Source organism: Leptopilina boulardi, unplaced genomic scaffold (assembly GCF_019393585.1).
Source record: "Leptopilina boulardi isolate dan_hultmark-lab unplaced genomic scaffold, ZJU_Lbou_2.1 LbouV2_224, whole genome shotgun sequence".
Lineage (NCBI taxonomy): Eukaryota > Metazoa > Arthropoda > Insecta > Hymenoptera > Figitidae > Leptopilina > Leptopilina boulardi.
This window is the reverse complement of record NW_026137779.1, coordinates 1034656-1060322: the sequence shown is the minus strand read 5'-3', so window position 1 is coordinate 1060322 and position 25667 is coordinate 1034656. Positions and strand designations below refer to the sequence as shown.

Here is a 25667-nt window from a genome sequence, read left to right as displayed (position 1 = left end):
AAAAAAGATTTTCTATGATTCTACTTGATGAATCTTGCTAAAATTTGGTATGAGTAATATACAATAATCATGCTTTCAAATAAAAAAAAATTGGTTTAATTTTGTCCATAATTTCTTTAAAATAGCAACAATTATTATAAACAGATGAAAATAAAAAAAACTTCTGCGCCTAATTTCGTATTTTTTCTTGTCAACTATGATTCCCTATTTTATCACGAGTGTTTCAAAAAAGAGAAAATTCAGTATATTGCATTAGGTCAAAAATTATTAATATATTTGTGATCGCGCTCCGCCAACTACGTGCTACGCCGCCATAGTGGGAGGAAAGACATAGTCGTGGACAAATTAACATAGAGCCTACAAATTTCAACCGATTTTAACGTTCTTAGTCTTGTTTTAAAGATCATAAAATTCTACATAACTGGCGCGATCACAAATATATTAATAATTTTTGACCTAATGCAATATACTGACTTTTCTCTTTTTTGAAATACTCGTGATAAAATAGGGAATCATAGTTGACAAGAAAAAATACGAAATTAGGCGCAGAAGTTTTTTTTATTTTCATTTGTTTATAATAATTGTTGCTATTTTAAAGAAATTATGGTTTTTTTTATTTTCATCTGTTTATAATTATTGTTTCTATTTTAAAGAAATTATTGCTAAAAAATACAATATTTAAAAATTTAAATGTGTTAAAATAAAAATTATCCATGACTAAAATACTTATTTCCTTTTTTTCAAAGATTAATATTTATTTAAAACAAATAAAAATCATTAGTATAAATTTTTAAGAATTGATACCTAAAGTATTTAAATCTGTATAGTTAAATTTCAACAAAAACATCTTCGATGCAGTTAATAATTATCAAAATAATTAATTGAAATCAATTTTTTGATTGCGAAAAATTTCTATCATACGCGCAGTTATTAAAAATGATCCAGATCAGGATTATTTTGATTCAAACTCCGAATGACCCTGATCCGTTTCATTTTTGCTACGTATCATTTTGATCCCAGGTTTTCACTGTGTATTGAAATGATTTTTTTCTATATGAATTAACATTTAAGGGGGGAAACTCGTGTAAAACAATATTTTTTGTACAATTATTTTTTTTTGCTTTAAAAATTAGTTTACTATCTGTAGAATATGATCCTTCATTACTAATCTATAATTAGATGTTTGAATGTCTATAGTAATCATAAGTTTAGAATTTCAGATGCTACAAAATGCAGTTAACTATGAGCACGAGATGCCTCTATTCTTTTGGTTTCTTGCCAATATAATTTTATTAATTGTCATTAGCAAGCACCATCTGCAAGTGATAGTAAATCTTTGTTTTAGTGCAATAGTTATTTTTGAATACATAACGTCTTTAAGGCAATAGTTGAAACACTACTTTTATGTATCAAAAACTTTATACGCGTTTTTCTCGAAACGTGTTTTTTCGCGCGCCGTGCAATGTAACTCAGCCAATTTTTAACTTAAGGTATGCTTTACTTTAATTCAATAAACTTTACCAGTTTTTTTTCTAAAAATTCCTAAAAAACGTGCATTTACGCGAGTTTCCTCCCTTAAATTAAAAAAACTTAATTTAAAAAATTGTCTGATGTAAAAAAAGTCATTTTAACAGTTAGAAAATATTTTTGTCAAATATCAACCTAAAAATAATTACAAGATAATAACTTGACAAATATTTGCAATATTTGGGACTAAGGGTTTTTTTTGTTCACTTATAAATTCAGATTCGGTAACCGAATCTGATAAATTTTACAAATTTTCGTCCGCTATATTGGATCCCGAATTAAAAATTTTTTTAAACTGACATTAGATTCGTTATCAGCGACCCCAAAAACCCCTGAGTAACAAGTTTTACTCGAATCGGATGAATTTTAAGAATCTTCGACCGCCATATTGGATCCGCCATTTTGAATTTTTAAAAATTGACATCAGATTCGATATCAGCGACCCCAAAAACCCCTGAGTAACAAGTTTTAACCGAATCTGATGAATTTTAAGAATTTTCGTCCGCCATATTGAACCCGCCATTTTGAATTTAATTTTTTAAAAATTATATTGCCTTTAAATGCTAATTAATTCCGTTTCATTCCGGAATCCCAGTTAATGCCTTTGGTAGGTTATAAATCTGCCTCGTTTTCATTTAATGCCTTTTGACTAATACTCTTATAGGGATTCAAAAGTATTCGGAAGAAAACGGAATTAAAAGGCATTGAAAAGTGCCATTCCATTTTAATCTCATCCGTCTCGCCGGGCATTTTTATTCATAATTTTATGTCCTATCTCACGTTTTTAGGTGCATTTATAGGTTATATTTTTCAAAAGGCCAGATAGTTTTCGAAAGTACTTATGTATACCAATAATTTCAGCGTATGAACAGTAATTTTGAAAGCTCTCAATGTTGCAGGGTGGCCCGGTTGGCGCGAAACGTCCTACCTATATATTAAAACTAGATTTTTTAAAAATATGCCAGCAATCAATCTCAGACAATTTTCAGTGATTTTTTATTTTGTTTGAAGGTCCACGCTGGCAATTGTTCCAACACCCCCCGTCCACCTTGTGGACAATCGTGGACTTTTTCTACATCCCCCCGCCCCCATAAATGTGTCCACGTGGTTTATGAACGGCTAATTATTTGTAAAATATTTCATTTTATATTAACATTAAATTAATTAAATAATATCTTGAAAATAACAAAAAAGGACATCTCAAAATTTTTTGTAGTGGAACTACATATTTTTAACTTTCAAAAGAAGACCGATCTTAGAAGAAAAGTCAAAAGAAATTTTAATTTTCAAAAAAAGTGTTCAAATTTTGAATTTTTTGAAAAATTTTTTGCATCATTTGAAAGAGCAAGAAAAAACCTTTCGAAAACTTATAAGTCAAATTTTGTTTCGTCTCTCTGTTTAAAGGTTATGTCTTTAAAAATTAACTGTTCAAATGTTTCAAATAAATTCAACCCCTTCCCTCTCCTACATTTTTTGAAAAAAGCTAACAATACTTCGTGGTTAAAGTACTCACCTCTAGGACTAAACTATGTATGTGCAAGTTACAGCCCGATCCGATCAACTTTTTTTCACTTACAAGGAACACTAGGTAGGTGTCCCCCTCCGATTTCGTTCATCTTGATATATGTTGTAGTACTGGAAAAACTAATCAACACGTATATTTTTTTATCGGCAATGGTGAACATTTAAGGGGTGAAAACCACCCCTAAAGTTTTTAAGGAAATATAGAAATTTCACAATATTAAGAAAAATTTAATAAATTTTTTTTTTTTGTTCAATAATAATTTAGCACGAAAAATGGAATTAAACAGTAGCATTTTCACCACCAACTTCCATGAATTTAGGGGTAAACACACCCAAAAATGAACTTTTCGTTCAAAATTATATAATAATATAATAATTAACAAAATTTAAAAAAAATGTGTCCAGGGGGTAGATAAGGGTAAACAACCCCTTAAAGTATATTATTTCATATAAAAGAGTTTATTAGCAAACAAATTTATTTCTTCTGCAAAAATCATCTATGTAATAAGAGGGATACTTTCTATTCATTTTGAAAATATTTTCAAGACTGGAATTTTATTTTCCGGGGGCAACTACCCCTAAAAATTATTTTTCCGTTAAAATACTACAGAAGAAATAAATTTTTTCTGATAAAGTATTTTATTTGAATTAATATGTTTTTAGGGGTTCTTTACCCCTATCTACCCCCTGGACAAATTTTTTTTACATTTGTTAATATTTTACAACTTTTATATCTAATTATTTTGCACAGAAAAAAAATATAAAGCGAGGAATTATATAATTTTCAACGAAAAGTTCATTTTTGGGTGTGTTTACCTCTAAATTCATGGGAGTTGGTGGTGAAAATGCTACTGTTTAATTCCATTTTTCGTGCTAAATTATTAGTGCGATTCCAGGTGAGATTTTGACTTTTTCGGAGTAGTTTAACCGATTGCAATGAAACTTTGGAATTTTGTTATATATAGTAAGACTAATCTTAACGTAAATTGCAGCTTAAAATATTTGTTAGTTTACGAGATTTGCAATAATAACAAAAAATTTTAAACTGCTATATCTTTCGTTCTAATAATCTGATTGAGGTCTACTTTTTTTTAAAATGTCAAGGAAAATGAGAGGAATAAATCTCTTTAAGAACAATTTTTTATAATTTTACAACTAAAAAAATTATTAAATAATAATTTAATAAATTTCACGCGACAATCTAAAAGTCAATCACTTAAACGCTAAAATGATCTTATCAGTGTTTTCTTCAATGTTCCAAAGGAATCGAATTGTAAATGCAAGTTTAACTTATTTAATTTTAATAATTTACAAGTATAAACCATTACGATTTCTGCTAGTTGACGTGCAGACGATATTGCGCACGCAACATTCTCACGTAGCCAATTTAGGCCACGAATCACGTCAGCTGGTTACAGGAGAATGCTGCGTGCGCAATGTCGTCTGCACATCAACTAGCAGAAATCGTAATTGTTTATACTTGTAAATTATTAAAATTAAATAAGTTAAACTTGCATTTACAATTCGATTCCTTTGGAACATTGAAGAAAACACTGATAAGATCATTTTAGCGTTTAAGTGATTGACTTTTAGATTGTCGCGTGAAATTTATTAAATTATTATTTAATAATTTTTTTAGTTGTAAAATTATAAAAAATTGTTCTTAAAGAGATTTATTCCTCTCATTTTCCTTGACATTTAAAAAAAAAGTAGACCTCAATCAGATTATTAGAACGAAAGATATAGCAGTTTAAAATTTTTTGTTATTATTGCAAATCTCGTAAACTAACAAATATTTTAAGTTGCAATTTACGTTAAGATTAGTCTTACTATATATAACGAAATTCCAAAGTTTCATTGCAATCGGTTAACCTACTCCGAAAAAGTCAAAATCTCACCTGGAATCGCTTATTATTGAACAAAAAAAAAAAATTTTATTGAATTTTTCTTAATATTGTGAAATTTCTATATTTCCTTAAAAACTTTAGGGGTGGTTTTCACCCCTTAAATGTTCACCATTTCCGATGAAAAAATATACATGTTTATTAGTTTTTCGAGTACTACAACATATATCAGGATGAACGAAATCGGAGGGGGACACCTACCTAGTGTTCCTTGTTAGTAACGCTACAGGAATTTCACCCCATATATATAATAATTTTTATATATTAATGATTTATAATAATAATTATAATTAGGTATTGTTATTTTTACATTTTAAAAGTTAGAAAGTATATTTATATCATTTTTTAATGAAAAATCTGAGTTTTATTGAATTGAGTAAAAGTGGAACCCCAAGAAGCACGTAATATAACCTCAATATCAAGGTAATATTACATGTAAGATTCGTAATATAACGTTGTAATATTACAGTAATCTTACAGTGATCTTAAAATGTCCGCCTCAAGGTAATATTACCGGTAATGTTACTGTAATATTACGCGCTAATATTAAGGTAATATTACAGTAATATTGCAGTAATATTATACCGTAATATTAAGGTAATATTACAAGAGAATATTACAGTGATATTATGGGAACATTTCTTTACGAAAAAAATCTACCCATCCAGGGAATCGAACCCCGAACTCAAAGCACACGAGTCCAGAGTTTTACCAACAAGCCAAATTGACTTATAATATATATTTACGTTTTTTATGCTTTATGAATAACTCAAATCAGTCTGTAATATTACTGTAATATTACCGTTAATATTACAGTAATATTCCCGGTAATATTACCTTGAGGCGGACATTTTAAGATCACTGTAAGATTACTGTAATATTACAGCGTTATATTACGAATCTCACGTGTAATATTACCTTGATATTGAGGATATATTACGTGCTTCTTGGGACACTATTTGTTAAAAAGTATTAAATATTTACAATTTCATCATCTAAAAAAAAAATGATAACCTCAAAAAACCAAATTTTTATTGTTATATTCTTGTTCCCTGATGTCTCAAATATAGAAATATTAATTTGTGGAAATTAAAATTAACGTATACTTACTTTTAAAAAATTGAGTTTAAGTAGAAACGCCAATTCGATGTTTTCGCATGTCTGGGCCAGGCAGCGTGAAACGCCAATTAGAATGCCGCGCCAGAGAAGTGGTTAAAAATGATGCAAAACTTTGTTATTATAAAAATTTTAAACTTTGAAAAATGGTTTAAAGTGTTTTTTTGGTTAGTTAACAGCTACAGATTTTTACAATTGCTTTTATTTGTCCAAAAATCAGAAAATTTTTACTCACGGTTAACGTGGTTTTACTCATAAGTCATTGAAGAGTAAAACCGTACATCTGATGGGACTCGAACCTCTGTTAAAAGCTACCTATGACGCGACACTTGTGACAGACTGAAATATTTCTTATTAATTTTGGAATTTTATCTAAAGTAACCATAATTTGATATAAAATTTCTTTGCAAGTTCAAACATAAATAAAAACGAAAATTGGGAAATTTTTTTCGTGATATAAATCTGAAAAACATTACCTTTACTTATAGATTGAGATTGAGAAAAATTTTCGTTCTCAGGAATTATATATTCTGTATTGAAGGCTTCTAGCTTTGGAACTTTGATATCTTCTTCAATACTTGGTTTTTCTTCATTACCATCATGAGCATGAACAAACATTTCCTTACTGAATTCCGTAATTAAACCACTTGATGTGGAAACTACTGTATTTCCAGATCGTTCCGAATATCTGACTTGCATTGAATTGGAATCTGAAACTCGACTATCTGCAGACATGTGACTGTTTTCATCAAATTCCAATACATTTATGTTTCCTTCTTCATCTTCATCTTCACTATCACTTACTGGCTCTCCGAAAATATCATGTTCAGCTAAAATACAAATATTTTTAGGCATATTAAAACAAAATATTACACATGAAATGAATTTTTGTATGGTAAAGTAACAGAACTAAAAAATGTAATTAACTATAATAATCTTGGTATTCATTCATTCATTCATTCATTCATTCCGTCCGGATCCCTGCTGGGTTTTCGGTAACAGAGAAAAGAACAAGTTATGGAGAGAGAAAGATATATCTTTATTTTGCAAATGAGGGTTCGCTTGACCTGCAATCTGTTAAAGAGGATTAATTAATAACTCTGAGGACCCAGGTAATTATTTCTTTCTCCCTTTATCACGTGAAAAAGCTATAAAGAAAGTCTAAAACTGAATAGGTAACGCATAACTTTCTTTCTTACACCAAGGAATATAACATAAGTACTTCTTTGTTTAACATTGCGTTTCTCTATCTAGACAATTCAAAATGGCATAAGATCACTTTTTTTCAATTTTATATATTTTTGTCCACTTTTTGGTATTACCATAATGTTTAAACTCTTTTCCACATAATGCATATATTCTATTTAAATTATATTGTGATTAAATAGAAAAATTTCAAGTTTTTAGAACTTGATATTTTTTTCTTGTTTTGAAGGTTTGTGTTAAACAGTGGAACACTTATTATTAAATAATGAATAATTGTTTCAATAATAATATTCTGCTTTATACTTTGTAAATATATATGTTTTGCATTAAATAACGTTAACAAATGTTGCAAAACACTCATAATTTAATAATATTTTACATTTTTATAATACGATGTAAAGTTTCTTATGAAAAATTGCTATTATTTTTTTTTACGTTTACAGTACTGCTGATCATACGTCATAATTTGGTCATAACCTAAAAACAATTTGGAAGAAAATTTGAATAGTCGTTCTCTTATCAAGTGTTATTTTTCAAATGTTGCCGAACAATAATTATAATAATTATAAATTTTGAATTTTTAAATGTTTTTTAGCATAAAAAAATCACATTTTTAGTCGCTGTGTAAGTATAAATGCGCATGCGTATAGCTGACACAACTTATAATTAGTGTTGCCAAAATCCACGTTTCATAAACTTAAATTTTTGCCTGTCCCAGTGTTTAATGTCGCATTGTTTAAATTGAGCAATCGCAAGAAATTATTTAAATAAAAATTGTTTGTAAAATTTTAAAATATTTTAAATTATTGGATATTATACTTAAAAACATGAGTAAACGAAGTAACAATTTTACTTTTTTTAAAACTGTCCTATCTATATAAAAATCAGCATTGTATTTCATGAAAAAATTTACTCCGTATCGTCATAAACAGTTGTTTTCAATTTTCTTTGTAAATAATGAATCAATGTGGCTAAAATATTTGGAGATAGTGTGTTGTCATAAACATGGTTTACATTTAAATTTTGGTCGAGTTTCTTTAAGTAGGTTTTCAGAAAATTAAAGTGTCCTACTGTTTAAACTGTCCCACTGTTTATCTCTCTCCCCTACCTGTATTAGACCCCAGAAAATTTTAATAAAAAAATTTAAAAATTATTATCTGGCCCTTCAGAATTAATCTTCATTAACAAAGGCTCTATTGTCCAAGGATTGGTATTGTTTGTGGTAATTGTTCTGAGGGTCTAATACTGGTATATACATATTTTTTTTATTTTGAAAACAGAAAAAAAGAAGAGTAAGATTTTTAGGCGAAGATATTCTTATGTTATTTTGAATCCTCTAGATAAAGAAATGCAATATTAAATGAAAAAGTTAATGTGTTATATTCCTTGATGTGAGAAAGATAAATATACATTACCTCTTCAGTTTTTGACTTTTATCTTTATATTTCCATGTGATAATATTAGGGATAAAGAAATTATTACCTGGGTCCTCAGAGTTAATCTTCATTAACAAAGGTTCTATTGGCCAAGGGTTGGTACATCTTTATTTTTCTATATAATAAATGGGATAAAATAAATTATTACCTGTGTCCTCAGAGTTAATCCTCATTAACAAAGGTTCTATTGTCCAAGGGTTGGTTTTTTTGTGGCATTTGTTCCGGGGTTTTAATACAGGTATAAATATGTACATATGTTATTTGTAATGAACTACTGATTACTCATAAAAGAGTGTCCTTTTGCACTTATTGGCTGAAAAGTAGTTACTGATTCATAGTTACTCATAGTTCTCTCATTCTATTGGATATTTGGTAGTTGTATTGGATAAAAGGCAAAATTGGTTATATTTTATTAAAAGAAAAATTGGTTATATTGGATAAAAGGTAAAATTGGTTATATTTAATAAAAGGTAAAATTGGTTGTATTGAATTAAAGGAAAAATTGGTTATATTTGAAAAAAAGGCAAAATTGTTTATGTTAGAGAGAGTAAGCGAAAGGGTTAAAGATATTTAGATTTTCATAAATCAAAAATAAAATTAAACGAAGTATACTATGGCCAACATAAAAGAGTATGTTATTTTAAGTGATAAAGATTTAAAAATTATTGACAATAGAAATAAATTGTTAAATTACATGCATATGTTCAAATTTGAAGATTTATTAAGAAAAGATTCCAATTCTTTTTTCAATATGCAAAGTACTTTGTATGTACAAATGCTTGATTTTATTGTCCCAATTAGAGAAGGTGATAAAAATTTTAAAATACTTTTTAGCGGTAATAACAATTATTGTCACTGAATTTGTGTCTATTACGATAGAGTAAGGCTTTATATTTTTGATAGCCTTAATAAGGGGTGTTTAAATGTGCATCAAATAAAATGTTTAATTAGATTGTTCCCTTTTAAACCAACAGTAGTTTTTGAAGCTGTTAATCAACAACCTTTTGTAGTGTTAAGTGTGAAGTATATGCAATAGCATTTGCAACATCTATATTATATCACGTAACGCCAAACCGTGTAAATTATGAAACTGATAATAACAAAATTTGAAACCATTTTAAGTCAATGTTTGAAAATAATCGCTTAAATCATTTTCCGGCAGTAAGAACGTCTCACAATAGGAATTCGATAATAGAGAATGATTAGAACCGTCTTTTCATAAATTGAACTTAGGAACATAAAAATTATATTTTAAACTCTTGTTCTGTTTTTAATACTTTGCACAGTAATAATATTAACAGAGTTCTATTAACACAAGATTTAAAAATTAAGCATTCTCTAAATGACACTAGTGAAAAGAAAATAATTCGTACAACTGATAATAATGTGAACAAAATTTAACCACATGAATATTTAAAAATGAAGAATTTTCTGAGTAAAGAAAATGATAAAAAGATAATTCGAGCAATTAAAGAGAAGGGAAATAAAAAGAAGGCAAGGGGCGAAGTTATATATGAGCAGAAAATAATAAGACAGGAGAATGAGAGATTGAGAAAACGTAATCGTAATAAAACAGAAATAAAAAAGAAAGAGCGCAAAAAAAATTTGACATGCAAAAAAAAGAAATTATCTATAAAAACTAAAGATGGAAAGAAAATACGCAAGGATAAAAATTTGGCATGTAGGAAAAGAAAAATATCAGTGGAAACTTAAGATGAAAAGAAAGTGCGTCATGAAAATAATTTGTCATGTAAGAAGAAAAAATTTTCTACGGCAACGGAATATGAAAAGAATGTGTGAAGAAAAGAATTTGACATGTAAAAACGATAATCGGAATAAAAATAGTGCAGGAGTTGGAATAATGTCTTTTGAAGATTTCGATGAAAGTAAAGTTCCACAGAATTATTTAGGTTTAATAAATGTAGAATGTAAGTTTTGTAATGCGTTACATTTTTTGTGTGAAAGACCGTCACATAGATAAATCACCGAGGAATGTTCCCGTAATGTCACAAAAATATTCCCGGTTGATATCAGCTTGACATTCAAGCAATATTTCGTGTTACTTGGGTAGTAGATCCTATATAAAGAAATTTTTTTTTATATTTCTAATATTAAATTTTTTTGAGAAAAAAAATGAATAAAAAATATGGTTAATACACACTAGCAACGTAGTCGGCCGCTTGCGGACGACAAAGTTGCTAGTTATTAACTATAATAATTTCCGTATTCATTCATTCATTCCGTCTGTCCACACTTGAAGTTAGTCGTATTTTGTTCCTTTTGTTTTTCTAAAATTTTGACAATTCTTGATTTCGTAATATTTTATGGTTAACACGACGGATATTTTTATTCATCGTCATTAATTAAGTCATATACTAAGTGACAGTTTAAAGTAAAAAAAAAATATTGTTCATTGTGTGCAGCACCAGTATATTTCCTACTTGGTATTTATAGAAAAAAAAGTTTCAATTATAATATAATTTTTATTATTATTTATAAATTTATTATATTATATATACTTTTTTTTAAATATAATGATTATTACAGATAATTAGAACATTTTAACTTATAATTATTATTTATCTTTCATTATTTTTTCATTATATTCATTATTATTTATTATATATTATTATTCATAAATTTATTATTATTAATTATTAAATTGTTATATTTTTTTATCTATAAACAATATAAAAATAGTTTGCTTTTTTAAAAAATTTTCAATTTGATTTTAATTTTTAATTTAAGTTTAAAGTTTAAAACATTACAAATTTTTTTTAGGTTTTATTTTTTCAAAATTTTTAAATATTTTTTAATTGCTTAATACTTTTTAAAATATAATTAATAATTTTCAGTTAATTTAAACTTCTTTTTGATTACATAATTTTTTAATATTTATTAATTATCAGTTAATTAAATTTTTTGAAAAAAAACACAAATTTAAAATTTTCATTTGCAACGAAATATTTATAGAAAATACAAAAAAATATTTAGCATAGGGTAACGGCACCAGTGAAGGAACTGACACCAGTGAAAGAACAAATTTCATATTTTACATTCTAATTAGTGTAATAAGCAATTTGTTATTATAAATTATATATTTTTATGTTCCTTATTTAATTTACGTCTTTAGTATCTAAGATACCTAGAAAGTTAACACGTAAATTTTATAAAAAAAAATTTTTAAAAATGTTGTGTTGCAAATTTATCTTCAACAATAAGAACTCTTCTCTGACACGTTATTTCTTTTTTCACATTTAACTAATTTAAACTGCCTTAAATCGTCGGTCTTCTTTAAACTAAATTTATCTTATGTATTAGAAATACTTCTTTTCATTTAAAAGCTAATAAAATATTAACTTGCCATAAGAAAAGCAAATTCCGTCATTGGGGGTTTTTTTTTATTTATGTTTTTTCACTGGTTCCAATGCAATCCAATGAAGGAACACCTTCAACGAATAGTCTGAAGTCAAACAAAAAAATGACAAAATCAAATAGGTTAACACTGATAGGTTACAATAATATTGTCAAAATAAATTGCAACTAGATGATTGATTGTAGGTTATAAATGCATTTTCAATTAAAAATAAGATTCTGCAAACTTAGTTAAAAAATATTCATAATTATCATTAATTTACCTTTATTTTAGTATATTACAAACATTTTATTACTTTATCTTTGTTTTAATATATTTTTTAAATATATTTTAAATATATATTTCACATCGTTCTTTCACTGGATGCAGAAAATTCTTTCATTAGACAATTTGTTCTTTCACTGGTGAAATAGGTATGTTTTACTTATTAATTAAAATTTTAATTAACATCTTATATTTATGAAAATTAAATGTGACCTTCGCATTCTACACTTAATTAGCTATCGAAAAAAAATTGGTAAAAAAATTTTCAATAACTGCATTCAAAAATAATAAATGATAAAAGTATACATTTCCTTAAATGTTCTTTCACTGGTGCCGTTACCCTAATTAATTTTTTGTAATTTATAAGATTATAAAAAATTCATCGAACATTGACTTTATCAAAAATATTTATTTCTAAAATTTTAATATTTATATTTTAAAATTTTTACTTAAATTTATTTATTTATATAACATCAAACTCATTTTTTCTGTGTATAAATAAATGATAACGTGAAAATTAGAAATATACCTATTATTAATTTAATACTCCACTGATGCAGAATTATTATTATTATTATTATTATTATTAATATTTCAATTTTATTTATTAACGGGATTAATTAATAATATTATTATTATTTTAAAATAACCATTGCAATTAAAGTTGGACGCGCGCTTGCGCGCGTGTAATTTTGCTAGTAGTATAATAATCTTTGTATTCATTCCGTCATTCATTCACATTTTCTTAGTACTTGATTTTTCTCATTATTATTAGATTATATATACATATATATCTTTACTTTGATAATTAGGGTTCTCGACGGTTTCTACCTAAAATTTTTGTTGTCAAAACAGCTTTTGGTTGAGGGTTCATAAGATGGTCGATGACCTTTTAAATACTGTAATGAAAGGGGTCGCTGAAACCGTATATGACCATGAAAATTTTTTTTGACGACCCATTTTCCCGCAACCACCCCCTTGCACCTACTCACGGGGGTTGGAGTTTCAAAAAAAAAAAATCGAGTAGTGTGTCAATTCCAATGTTTTTTGGGTCGCTTAATCCGAAAAATACCACTAAAAACAAATCCTTAACCCCCTACAACCCCTGGGAGGGGGTTGGAATTTCATTGTTCACGAAAAGTCGAGTACGGTGTGTAATCCTATGTTTTTTGGGCCGCTTAATCCGAAAAATACCACTAAAAACAAAAAAATCGAGTATTGTGTCAATTCCAATGTTTTTTGGGTCGCTTAATCCGAAAAATACCACTAAAAACAAATCCTTAACCCCCTACAACCCCCTGAGAAGGGGTTGGAATTTCAATTTTTACAAAAAGTCGAGTACGGTATCTATTCCTATGTTTTTTTGGTCGCTGAAATCAAAAAACACCAACAAAAACACATTCTTTACCCTTTTAACCCCCTACAACCCCTGGAGAGGGTTGGAATTTCATTGTTCACGAAAAGTCGAGTACGGTGTTTAATCCTATGTTTTTTGGGTCGCTTAATCCGAAAAATACCACTAAAAACAAAAAAATCGAGTAGTGTGTCAATTCCAATGTTTTTTGGGTCGCTTAATCCGAAAAATACCACTAAAAACAAATCCTTAACCCCCTATAACCCCCTGAGAAGGGGTTGGAATTTCAATTTTTACAAAAAGTCGAGTACGGTATCTATTCCTATGTTTTTTTGGTCGCTGAAATCAAAAAACACCAACAAAAACACATTCTTTACCCTTTTAACCCCCTACAACCCCTGGAGGGGGTTGGAATTTCATTTTTCACGAAAAGTCGAGTACGGTGTCTAATCTTATGTTTTTTGGGTCGCTGAAACCAAAAAACATCACCAACAATAAAGTTTTCTAGAAAGTTACCTATGATTACACAAATACGCACCTACAAAGTCTTAAGGAAATTTATTTTTATACACTTAGCGCCGTGAAAAATGATATTCCAACCCCCTCCCAGGGGTTCTAGCGGGTTAAGGGGGTAAAGAATTTGTTTTTGGTGGTGTTTTTTTAATTTCAGCGCCCCAAGAAACGTAGGATTAGACACCGAACTTGACTTTTTGTGAAATTTAAAATTTTAACCCCCTCCCAGAGGGTTGTACGGGGTTAAGGAAAGAAAGGATTTGTTTTCAATTGTGTTTTTGGGATGAAGCGACCCAAAAAAACATTGGAATAGACACCATACTCAATTTTTTTTTAATTTGAAACTCCAACCCCCGTGAGTAGGTGCAAGGGGTGGTTGCGGGAAAATGGGTCGTCAAAAAAATTGTTAATGGTCATATTCGGTTTCAGCGACCCCAAAAACATAGGAATATGGGGTTGTGTTTTTTGGGACCTGAATTTTTGTTTGTGCCTGTGTTATTATTGGAGCAATATATGATCGTAATCGTGAACTTCTGAGGAAAACGAATATGTCAAAATAAATTAAACAGTGTTTATATTTAAAAATTTTATAATTTTTTTGAAAAACTCATTAAGCGTCATAAAATAATATTGTCATTAAGCCCGAGAACGTCATACAGGCCCCCGCTGTAATTGACTTACTCGAGGTCTGAGCCCGGGACAGGCCGCACAGTGGGAAAAAAATGACCCTCTGTGGACAAAAATCTACCGACAACACAAATCTTAACCGATTTTAATATTTTTTTTTTTTAAATACTCGGAGAGGTTTTTCCTGTAACGCACAACAGCGATAAATTTGATTTATTTCAAACTAACCTTAAAAATGATACCTATATATGAAATTACGTTATTAGGATGGTTTAAAAAATGGAAAAATGATTAATTTTGATACAGCAGAGAGTATTGTGAACCCTTTTTGATCACTGAATGCGAATTTGACATTAAAAATGCAAAATTTTAAAATTCAAAATGGCGGATGCAATATGGCAGGCAATGTTTTATAAAAGTCACCAAATTCACTCGAAAGTTGTTATTCAGGGGTTTTTAAGGTCGCTGGTTACGAATCTGAAGTCAAATTTCAAAAATTCAAAATGGCGGATCCAATATGGCGGATAAGAAAATCAAAAACTAATTGGATTTGCTTGAAAGTTGTTACACGGGGGTTTTTTGGGTCGCTGATTACGAATCCGATGTCACATTTCCAAAATTCAAAATGGTGGATCCAATATGGCGACCAAAAAAAATTTGAAATTCACTAGATTTGCTTAAAACTTGTTACTCGGGGGTTTTCGGGGTCGCTGATGACGAATCTGATGTTAAATTGTCAAAATTCAAAATAGCGGATATAAAATAAAAAATTAATAACTTTTTAAAAATTTGATCGCCATATTGGATCCGCCATTTTGAATTTTTGAAGTTTGACTTCAGATTCGTAATCAGCGACCCTAAAAACCTCCAAGTAACAACTTTCATGCAAATTCAATGAGTTTTTAATTTTTTAATCCGCCATATTGGATCCGCAATTTTGAATTTTTGAAATCAGACTTCAGATTCGTAACCAGCGACCTTAAAAACCCCTGAATAACAACTTTCGAGTGAATTTGGTGACTTTTATAAAACATTGCCTGCCATATTGCACCCGCCATTTTGAATTTTAAAATTTTGCAATTTTAATGTCAAATTCGCATTCAGTGATCAAAAAGGGTTCACAATACTCTCTGCTATATCAAAATTAATCATTTTTTTATTTTTTAAACCATCCTAATAACGTAATTTTATATATAGGTATCATTTTTAAGGTTAGTTTGAAATAAATCAAATTTATCGCAGTTGTGCGTTACAGGAAAAACCTCTCCGAGTATTTTAAAAAAAAAAATATTAAAATCGGTTAAGATTTGTGTTGTCGGTAGATTTTTGTCCACAGAGGGTCATTTTTTTCCCACTGTGGGCCGATAGAGTGAGGATATACCACTTCCCTTTTCAGGACCCAATCCGTGATCGCTCGATTCGTCCTAACAGTCTTGGGTTGAGGGAAATTTTTTTATTATTGTATATGCGATATAGATGATAACCGTTTAATCCCAGTGAGTGGAAGTGGTGTATTCATACTTAACTTACCAACACCTATCCCCGAGGATGCCACTCAGGCCTACCGTAATATCTGCCACTCGCGAGAACTTAATATAGGCCCAGATTGGTAGAGTGGGGGTATAACACTTCTCCTCAATGGAGTGAAACGGCTACTGCTGATGTAAGATAAACATAGAGCAACCGACTACCGTTTCAACAACATTGTAGTAGTGTTGCTAAAAAAAGATTCTAATAGTCTCAGGTAACTTAACTTGATTATTATAAAGTTTATAATATTTTTCTGCAATTTGTCGATCAATAACTTACTGCAGGTGTTGAATCTTCTTATATTATATTTGTGTTTTTCATTTTTGTATTGGGCCCAAAAAATATATTCCTATTTTTGTATAGTATTAATAATTATACAATATGTATTTTAAAGATAAATATGGATATGGCATGATATTGGTATTGAAGATATTTGTTTCTTTTGGTTGTCTTAAATGTTTCATATAAAAAATACTTCAATCCATTTAGTTTTTTTGGTATTAAATAACATTGGCATTAAAGATATTACGATTTTGAGGATAAAGAAAGATATTGGATAACATTAGTATTGAATATATTTTAATAATGCAACAAAAATATTGATTGTTTTATAATAGTGGAAGCTGTCTTTTGAAAAAATTTTTTGGTATTGGGTAATTTTGGCATTAAAGATATTTGGATTTTGAGGATAATAAAATATGATATTGGATAACATTGGCATTGAATATATTTCGATATTGAAAAAAAAATATTGACTGTTTGAGAATAGAGGATGCTGGCTTTTGGAAAAGTATTTAAATAGATAGAAAGAGGTTTGAATATTGTTTTAAGGGTTAAAATTGTTTTATGGGTTAAATAATAGTTTGTGAGTTGAATATTGATTTGAATATTAATAAAAAGTGCAGAGGAAAATAAGTTCAATAATAATCATTATCGAAAATGATGTAATGTGGAAAAAGATTAAACAACGCTAATTCACGTTCATAAAAGACTATCATTGTTGCATTAGTTAGCTGAATTATAGTTAATGCAATATTTTATAGGTGAAACACATGTAAGTAAATTTTTTAAAGCAATAAACTAAAATAAACGATTTGTTTTGAAAATTGGCTTTATCAACAGTTTGAAAGTTGAAGAAGGATACCATGTCGAACATAGAAGAGTATTTTATTTTAAGTAATGAAGATTTTAAAATTATTGAAAATGTAAATGAAATGTTAAATGATATGCACATGTATAAATTTCAAGAATTATCAAAAAATGATTCAAATTCTTTTTTCATTATGCAAAGTACTTTGTATTTACAAATGCTTGATTTAATTGTTCCAATTAGAGAAAGAGTTAAACATATTCAAATAGTTTTTAGCGGTAATAACAATTCTGGTCATTGGATTTGTGTTTATTACGATGGAGTAAGACTTTATATTTTTGATAGCCTTAATGCAGGGTGTTTGAATATTCACCAAATAGAATATTTAATTAGATTGTTCCCTTTTAAACCAACAGAATTTTTTGTAGATGTTGATCAACAACCGATTGGTACAGTTAAGTGTAAAGTATAATGCAATAGCATTTGCAACATCTGTATTGGTTAACAGTGTAAATTAAAAGATTAATTTATGAAACTGATAATAATATAATGAGCAAGCATTTGATATCATTTTTTGAAAACAATTAATTAAATAATTTTCCGTCAGTTAGAATGTCTAATATTAGGATTTCGATTTGTAGAGAATGATTGGAATTGTCTTTTCATAAATCGAGCTAAAGAAGTTCAAAATGGTGAACTAAACCTTTCATATTTTTTAAAGACTTTTCCCAGTAAAAATGACAACAGAGTTCTGTCTACTGAAACTGAGAATGAAAAGAAAAAACCCAAAGAAAAAAGTTTGTCCTGTAAGATGAAGAAATTATCTACAGAAATTGAAGAGGGATTTACATGTTGATGTAAATTCAGTATGCACAACAGAAAATAATAAGAAAATAATTTCTAGTCTTATTGTTAGGGAAAATTTTGATCCTATGACATATCCTACAATGTTTCCTTATGGTGATCCTGGATGGACTGTTAACCTTAAGCATACTCAAGGTACTTGTAATTTTATTCATTTACAATTTTATATGTATCGTCTTTCATAGAGAAGAAAAAAGCGTGGATTGACACATGTGCGTTTAACTATTTGTTTACGTACACAAATTTGCGATTCAGAAACTTTAAATAAAATGATATGTGCTGAAATCACAGACGAAATAAAGAATCCAGAACTTTTTAACATTGTAAAGCGATTTTAAGTTCATGGGCCTTGTGGTAAACAAAATAGGAATTCACCCTGCATGGATCCTGAGATGGGTCATTTAAATGTATTGCTGACAATTCGACGATCGTAGCATTGTATAATCTTTATTTGAGTACAAAATTTAAAGGTCATATTGACTGGGCAATAATAGGTATTATATTATTATAACACCATAATGTTGAAATAGTAATACAGTAACGATTACAAAAATAATATTATTATTTTTGTGAGATCAAAATTCCAAAAAGTGTCCGTCAAATAAAAATAAATTTTTAATTTTTCATAAAAAATTGCAGATATCTCGCGCGTTTACGCGCGTTTCTTTTAGCTAGTTATATATAATTCTTTAATATTAAAATTAGAAAAGGGAAAATAAGGTTACTTAGTCATAACATTGAACTTATGTAGCAAACATTATATACCTTCTTGTTCGGAAAAATTGGTAAATTAACTATAATAATCTTGGTATTCATTCAATCATTCACTCATTCCGTCCGGACCCTTGCTGGGTTTTCGGTGACAGAGAGAAGAACAAGTTATGGAGAGAGAAAGATATATCTTTATTTTGCAAATGAGGGTTCGCTTGACCTGCAATCTGTTAAAGAGGATTAATTAATAACTCTGAGGACCCAGATAATTATTTCTTTCTCCCTTTATCACGTGAAAAAGCTATAAAGAAAGTCTAAAACTGAATAGGTAACGCATACCTTTCTTTCTTACACCAAGGAATATAACATAAGTACTTCTTTGTTTAACATTGCGTTTCTCTAATCTAGACGATTGAAAATGTCATAAGAACATCATCGTCTAAAATCTTAATCTTCTTCCTTTTTGTTTTAAAAATAAATAAAAATATTCATATATCTGTATATATGTATATAGGGGAGAGTGACAAACAGTGGGACACTTTTTTCAAAGACATATTATATGTATGTCAATTTTATATATTTTTGGACACTTTTTGGTATTACCATAAAGTTTGAACTCTTTTCTACATAATGCATATGGGACGTTTCACGTCAACCGACCCCAAAAATCCCCGAGTAACAAGTTTCAAGCAAATCTGATAATTTTTAAAAAAATTTTGGTCGCCATATTGGATCCACCATTTTGAATTTTGAACATTTTTAAAATATGACTTTAGATTCGTAATGAGCGACTCCAAAAACCCCCGAGTAACAAGTTTCAAGCAAATCTGATTAATTTAAAAAAAATTTGGTCGACATATTGGATCCGCCATTTTGAATTTTGAAAATTTTTAAAATCTGACTTTAGATTCGTAATCAGCGACCCTAAAAACCCCCGAGTAACAAGTTTCAAGCAAATCTGATAATTTTTGAAAAATTTTGGTCTCCATATTGGATCCGCCATTTTGAATTTTTAAAATATGACTTTATATTCGTAATCAGCGACCCCAAAAACCCCCGAGTAGCAAGTTTCAAGCGAATCTGATCAATTTTTAATAAAAATGGCCGCCATATTGGGTCAGCCATCTTGAATTTTGAAAATTTTTAAAATCTGACTTCAGATTCGTAATCAGCGACCCCAAAAACATAAGAGTGACCCATTATCCAACAAGTTGCAATTATTTTCTCAAGGTAATTAATACATTTGTTTGCTGAGTTAGTAAAAAAATTTGCAAAACATGGTACAGTAAGGACGCCATTTTGAATTTTTTAATTCGCCACTTTTTATTCGAAGCAGTATGAGCTGACGATTATTTTGAGCCGTAATAAGTTGATTTTCGTTGATTAGAATTTTGGATGGAGCTCTGGGCCGGTTGACGTGAAACGTCCCATATATGAGAGATTCTTTTTCAATCGCCCCAGCCCAAAAAGTCAATGTTCTGGGATTGGCTTCATACTTTGGTAAATTGTTGTCCTATATGATAGTAATAAATCCCTAAAATATAAACTCATTAAAAAAATATTTGTAGAAAGTAGAGGGGGTTGAAGTTTTGACGTTAAGGGTAACATTGTCATTTTCAAATCCGTATAACTATGACAAAACTTAATGGATTTTAATTTATCTATAATGAATTTTATTGCATTTTTCACGTACTTTTTAAAAATGTATACGAAATTTAAAAAAAAAATTTTTTAACCCCTTTTTTTACAAAATCAACCCTTATTTTTCGATTTTCACCATCGGGTATTTTTGTTTTTTTTTTATTTTCATTGGAAAGCTGAGGTTTTTTCCCATGAGCTATGTAAATATGAAAATGGGACAACAATAATTTTGTGAGAAACATAATATTAAATTAGGCGGTGCCTATCTAAATCCTCAAAGATGATCTCCAGGTACACCCCTTATCGGCACCGCCTACTTTAATATTCTGTTACTCACAAAATTATTGTTGTCCCATTTTCATATTTACATAGCTCATCGGAAAAAACCTCAGCTTTCCAATGAAAATAAAAAAAAAAAAAAAAAAAATACCCGAAGGGGTGAAAATCGAAAAATAAGGGTTGATTTTGAAAAAAAAGGGGTTAAAAAATTTTTTTTTTAAATTTCGTATACATTTTTGAAAAGTACGTGAAAAATGCAATAAAATTCATTCTAGATAAATTAAAATCCATTAACTTTTGTCATAGTTTTACGGATTTGAAAATGACAATGTTACCCTTAACGTCAAAACTTCAACCCCCTCTACTTTCTACAAATATTTTTTTAATGAGTTTATATTTTAGGGATTTATTACTATCATATAGGACAACAATTTACCAAAGTATGAAGCCAATCCCAGAACATTGACTTTTTGGGCTGGGGCGATTGAAAAAGAATCTCTCATATATACTATATACTATATATATTCAAATTATTTTAAAATTAATTTATTTAATACATATTTTAGAAAATTACCAGTAAGTTTGTAGTGATAAAAATGAAGTATGTACATACTATTTGGCGTTTGTGTGTAATCAGGTTTAGCATTTTTAAATATCTATTTAGTAAAAATTGAAACAAAACGTTGAGAAACATTGTTGCTTATGTTTTTTAAATAAAACAATGTAACTAGAAAATATTTTCATACAGAGGATCAAGACGGTGTTGTACTTTCTTTACTACCATTATTAATTAACATTACCCGTCCTAGTAAAAGAAAAAGAGGTGAAAATGTGAATGATGCAGAGTCAGGTGACCAACCAAATGTAAGAAGAAGCATAATAACTCGAAGCGAAAGGCTTGAAACTTTTGTTCAACATGTAGAGGTATATTTAATTAATCATTTTCCAAAATTATAAATTTATTATTCGGTCATCTATTTTTAACTAAGCAACTAAATCAAAGTAAGAGTGGTTCTTCATTTAAAGAATTAGAAAATAAAAATACTTAAGAATTTTAAAAAAAAGTGAACAAAACCATTTTTTTAATATTTATAATTATATAATTTAAAAAACCTGTTTTTTCTTAAAAATTATTTATTTTTTACTTTGATAAATAATAAAGATTTTTAAGTGCATAATATAAATTAAAATATCTTATTTCTAGTTGGAAACTGACTTGAATTGGGTAATTGAAAAATTGAGAGACAAGCTGTAGATAACAATGGATACTTTTCAGCAAATGATTTTCGTGGTTGGACCTTTAATTAAGATTCAGAAAGGGGTCTTCCATAAACCACGTGGCCCATTTAGAGGTTACTGTAAGGATATCTGTAGGGTTTGTTAGGTTACCGTGTAACACGGAAACCTCGAACCAATCTCAACCCTCAAGTTCCTTCCCTTCGGAGATTCCTTTTGCAACTTGTTCTAGGTACCGCACTGAACATTTTTGAAGAAGAAATAACAAAATCCGCGGGCGCTTTTTTTTAATTTCAGTTTTTGTGTTTTTTGAGTCGAATTTAAAAAAACTGATTTTTATGATTGTCTAAACTAAAGTTCAATTTTACCGGGTCAAATTTTGTTCAAAAAATTATAGAAAATTATAATTCTTGTTAAAAATTTTCCCTAGAATAGGAATTTGACATTGGCTTTCGAATTTAAGACAGGGGAATCCCAGAAAATGTGGAAAACTGTAAAGACTGTGAAAGCAATCTTACCGTATTTTTTTCAAAATGTCGAATTAAAAACAATAAGTGTAATTTAAAAGTTTACCGAAATTTTCCAGTAAGAAATAGTTTTATTTTTCAAATTTGCAGATCAAAATATTCTAAATTAAAATTTTTTCAAATCAGTTATTAAAAATTTGAATTTAGAGATCAATAAATTAAAGCAAATTTTACAACGTTATTATAGATTTTTAATTTCCTAATTTAAATTAGGATTCAAATTCCGACTCTGAGGAAATTTTTTAACAAGAATTATAATTTTCTATAATTTTTTGAACAAAATTTGACCCGGTAAAATTGAACTTTAGTTTAGACAATCATAAAAATCAGTTTTTTTAAATTCGACTCAAAAAACACAAAAACTGAAATTAAAAAAAAGCGCCCGACGGATTTTGTTATTTCTTCTTGGAAAATGTTCAGTGAGGTACCTAGAACAAGTTGCAAAAGGAATCTCCGAAGGGAAAGAACTTGAGGGTTGAGATTGGTTCCAGGGTACCGTGGTAAGCCTACAGTAAACTTGAGGTCATCTTAAAACTTCCGCCATTACAGTAAGCTTACACAGTAAAGCTAAGGTAAGATTATACAGTAACCTTACGGGAAGCTTACAACAACCTTACCGTGTAAGCTCACCACAACTTCACCATGTAAAGTTACCACGACCTTAATGTGTAAGCTTACCTTATCTTTACTGTGTAAGCTTACTGTAATGACGGAAGTTTTAAGATGACCTCAAGTTTACTGTAGGCTTACACGGTAACCTTACAAACCCTACAGATATCCTTACAGTAACTTCATAGCAAGAAGTCGTGCTATGTGGGAAATTGATTCCTTCAATTGGAAAGATTTTATTAAGAATTTAGTGAAGTGATCACTTTTAGTGAAAAAAAAGTAGTACCCGGTTGTGGGCACCCTAGGAGAATCCGCAAAAAAATGAAGGAAAACTACCATAATTGAAATAAAAATGATAATTGCTAAATAACACGGGATATTCCAATTACATTTCTGGAATATTTCATTAGAATATTGGGAATATTTTTAAATAATATTCATTTGAAATGTTGCAAGAATATTTGAATATTTCATAGGATTACTTCAGGAATATTTCTTTGGAATATTGTGGGAATATTTCATTGAAATATTTTGGGAATATTCAAATAAAAAATTATAAAAATATTATAACACAATATTTCCAATTCAGGTCATCTAAAAATAAAGTTTTTGATATTTTCTTGAAAAGTAATCTTGTCGCTATCGTCGGAACGAAGATCAACTATTTTCAATGAAAAAAAACAAAATGGAGGACTTTTTTTATTTTTAACCTTATTATTTCAACTTAAATTGTTTTCAAAAATGGATAATTATTAATGAAAAATTATGATTCTACTTTCAACGATAGCGGTATATGTGTCAAATAAGCAATAAAAATTTGAGCTTAATCGGTGTAATAGTTTTTTTAGGATGTCCGTCAGGTCAAAAAACGTTGTTTTGAGAAAAAGCGAATTTATGAAAAAACGTCCTTTTTCAAGAAAATACTCCCTTACGCGTCAAGATACATTATATACATGTATATATGCTTTTATATACATATTTATATACATATATGTGTACTTTTATATATATTTATATTTAAGTTATATAGGTACATATACATATATGTGCTATTTCATGAGTTTTTTAGCACTTTTCGGGGTAAACTTTCCAAATTAAATGAAACATTTTTTTATAATATTTATTAATATAAAGGTTTAAAATAACCACTTTTTAAGTAAAAACAATTGTTTATTTAAAAAATACAACAATAAATAATGCAAAAAATTCAATTTTTTCTGCAACACCACACTGAGAATAATGTTTAGTCAGAGCAACCAAAATTTGGTTGGGCCAACAAAAAAATTTTGTTGGTATTTAAGCAACCAAACTATTTGTTTGAATCAACCAAAAAATTTGGTTAAGTGTTTTTTGTTGGCATAACAAAAACGTGTGGTTAGCTCAACCAAATTTTTTTTGTTAGGTCAACAAAAATGTTTGGGTGATCAAACAAACAGTTTTTTTTTGTAAAATTAAAAATTTTATTCTACCTTATCTCTTTTCTTTTTATCTTTTTTATTCATTTCATTATTTATTTATTATCAATTTAACATTAAATTTATATTTACCCAATTGAAATATTTGTGGACTTTGAAAAATTTCATCTCCGCCTGGGATTGAACCTCTGTTTTAAAACTGAAGATCGGGAGCTCTGACCACTGGACTACCCATCCTTCTGAGAGATTTAAACTACCTGTTCTCTTAAGCTATGAGCTGAAAGCGAATCAAATTATTTGGTTGTCGCAACCAAATTTTCGTTAGGACAACAAACGATCATTTGGTTTTTTAGACTAAACTATTTTGTTGTGTTAACCAAATTATTTTGTTGTCGTAACCGAATTTTGGTTGGAATTTAAAAATGATCAACCAAGTAATTTTGTTGACCTAACCAAATGTTTGGTTGGGATAACTCTACGACTTTGTTTCAGTCAACCAAAATTTGGTTACAAGAACCAAAATTGCCTAATCAAACAATTTTGTTGCAAACACTAAATTTTTTTTCTCAGTGCAAATAAATTGGTTTAAAGATCAAAATTTTCCTTATTTTTCAAGCTTTAATATCGCACAAGAAAAATAATGTGTTTCAAAATAGTTAACTCACAATTTATTAAACAATGTTTGTTTTCTATTTTGTATTTTATTTATTGTAAAACGTCTGCTATTGCTGCGCGCGACGTTCGGAAGTTGTCGCTCTTTTTATTGAGCAGAACCTCATTACACTAGCGTAGTAGAAATCATGTTACTCCGAAAAGTTCTAAAAAAAACTCATGGAATGGCACATATATAAAAGCATACATTGTGCGCGTGAAGAGTACGCTCCGAGGACGTGTGACTTTTACATTTTACCCGTTTTT

General features: G+C 28.7%; 1 protein-coding gene across 3 annotated transcripts in view; it reads right to left on the bottom strand.

Annotated features, from left to right (window-relative positions):
• Positions 1-25667, bottom strand: part of LOC127279898 (transcription initiation factor TFIID subunit 7) — a 203819-nt gene that overhangs the window by 44221 nt on the left and 133931 nt on the right. For all 3 annotated transcript variants that reach the window (XM_051302555.1, XM_051302556.1, XM_051302554.1), the window contains one exon: positions 6548-6901. In XM_051302555.1, coding sequence (XP_051158512.1) covers positions 6548-6901 — 354 coding nt within the window. The remainder of the gene's footprint in view (positions 1-6547; positions 6902-25667) is intronic.